Raw genomic sequence first — 2,067 nt, 5'->3', positions numbered from 1 at the left:
GCTCTGGCATTAAAATTTGTTCCAGAGATGGGATTACTTAATTCATTGATTAATTTTATAGCCCCTCCTATTCCAGGGGTTAGGGGAAGTAACTGCAACTGTATATAACGGACCTGAGCAGCCCTGTGGAAAAGGTCATAGAGGGTATTTTCATAGATATGTAAGGAGGAAACTCACACAAGTGTTGGATTTATGAGTATTGTTTTTTCTAATGGAAACTTTTATTGCTGAATAAAGTCAAGGAAAACTATTTTGAAAGTGATATAGACTGGTAGACTCCAAAGGGAAAACAGAAGGGGGACTGAGAAATATTTAAATTGTTGATGTGGATGAGAACTAAATGTAGAAGATTCTTGATGTTTTGGGGGCCTAGCCAATAGTGTGCATAGACAAATGCCTTATCTAAATGTCACATTTGTAGTCCCACAAGTGTACAAGAGCAGTGAAGGAGTCAGCAACTAGGCCAAATCTCATTCATTCATTCATTCGATTTGTAGTCCACTCTCCCCGCAAGCAGGCTCAGAGTGGATCACATCAACTTGAAAAACTTCAATGGTACTGTGCAGTACAACCCAATTAGAATATTAATGGCAGAAGAGACTAACAATTTCTCTCTCTGAGTTTACCGATATGATCCATAAACCTCTTCACGCGATCTGAGTCAACATCATTTGCCCAGTAGCCTTCTTTCTTAAAATGTGAACCAATGATCAAGGCATTAGCATCCAAGTAGTCTTTCACGTTCTCCAGAGTCACTCCAGATCCAATCAATACTGGAATCTTCACAGCATGTCGGACTTCTTCCAGTTCTTTGGGATCTGCCTCCAATCCTGTTGCGGTTCCTGTCAATACAACTCCATCAGCCAGAAAGAATTCAGCAGCCTTCGCAGTCTCTGCTACGCTGACATCAGCTGTCAGAGCATGCGCACTGTGTTTCTTCTTAATATCAGCAAAAATTTGAATGTGTTCTGCTCCTATTTGCTTCCGGTATCTTAATAAATCTCCGGCACACGCATTTAGAATCCCTTCATCCGCCACGTGAGAAAAAACAAAGCCTTCAGCTCGGATAAAGTCAAGACCTGCAGCAAGAGCAATGGCTACAGCGTGCCGATTTGCAGCGCACAGAATCTGAATGCCCAGCGGGAGAGAAGGATGTGTCTGTTTCACGGTGGCACAAACTACTGCCATGGCTGCGGTAATTTCTGCACCAATGCAGACAGTGTATGGACGGTCATGCATATTTTCAACCGTCAAGCCATCAACTCCTGCAGCCTTGTAAATTTCAGCTTCCCGACAGGCCTCTTCGGTGATCTGAGCCACCGGCAATGTATTCCTGGGTGTTCCTGGCAGTGCTTTCACATGGACCATTCCAATGACAACAGACTGCAATCGCCCAAAAAGTTGCAAAAACTTCATGACCCTCACATTGTCTTCCATGAGAGATACATCCCCACACTCCTTTCCCTTAGGGATAGACCCCCCAACTCTCCCTTCTCTTCCCTCTGGGGTAGGGAACACCCCACGTGTTGAGGGCAAAACTCCCTCCAAAGGTGGCTCTGCATGCTCGTGTGTTTCCCCTGAGTCAGCCCCCAGACTGACCCCCAGACTCCCAACCCCCCCTCCTCAGGGGAGACCCCCCCAGGCCTAGATGGGGGAGGGGCGGCTCCTTCCCGCGCAGCGCCGTCGCGCCGTCTGGACTTCTATAGTCAACCCAGATGCATAGTATTATTCTGTGGGTGAGATTACACTATGAAAACCACAAAACTTTGATTCAACTAACCTACACTAATTTTCAAAGTGCTCTCCCCAGGTTTTTGATTCATGACTAGACATGGGCACAAACCAAAAAAATTAACAAATCCGTGGTTTGTGGTTCGGTGCCGATGACGATCCTGAAGTCGCGAACCGCAACGGACATTTCCCGTTGCCGAACTGGTTCGCGGTTCATGGTGCTCAGAATGGCCCCCGTTGCACTTAGAGAGCCCATATTCACAGGGAGTGAGCACCCAAGCCAGCCAGCACCCAAGTTTGGTCAAGATTTCAATCGTGATCTTGGAGTTATACCCT

The 2,067-nt window shown here is 46.4% G+C and overlaps 1 protein-coding gene across 1 annotated transcript; it reads right to left on the bottom strand.

Annotated features, from left to right (window-relative positions):
* Positions 1-575: 575 nt before the first annotated feature.
* Positions 576-1,561, bottom strand: LOC129324844 (uncharacterized protein F13E9.13, mitochondrial-like). Its single transcript, XM_054972260.1, has one exon. It carries the CDS (start codon positions 1,435-1,437, stop codon positions 601-603), a length of 837 nt encoding a protein of 278 aa, XP_054828235.1. The 5' UTR covers positions 1,438-1,561; the 3' UTR covers positions 576-600.
* Between the last annotated feature and the right edge of the window lie 506 nt (positions 1,562-2,067).

This window comes from Eublepharis macularius, chromosome 2 (genome assembly GCF_028583425.1).
Source record: "Eublepharis macularius isolate TG4126 chromosome 2, MPM_Emac_v1.0, whole genome shotgun sequence".
Lineage (NCBI taxonomy): Eukaryota > Metazoa > Chordata > Lepidosauria > Squamata > Eublepharidae > Eublepharis > Eublepharis macularius.
The sequence above is the reverse complement of the archived record's forward strand: the minus strand, read 5'-3'. Positions and strand labels throughout refer to the sequence as shown.

Coding starts and splice junctions, on each gene's coding strand:
- LOC129324844 (XM_054972260.1), bottom strand. CDS start 1,437: ATGGAAGACAATGTGAGGGTCATGAAGTTTTTGCAACTTTTTGGGCGA.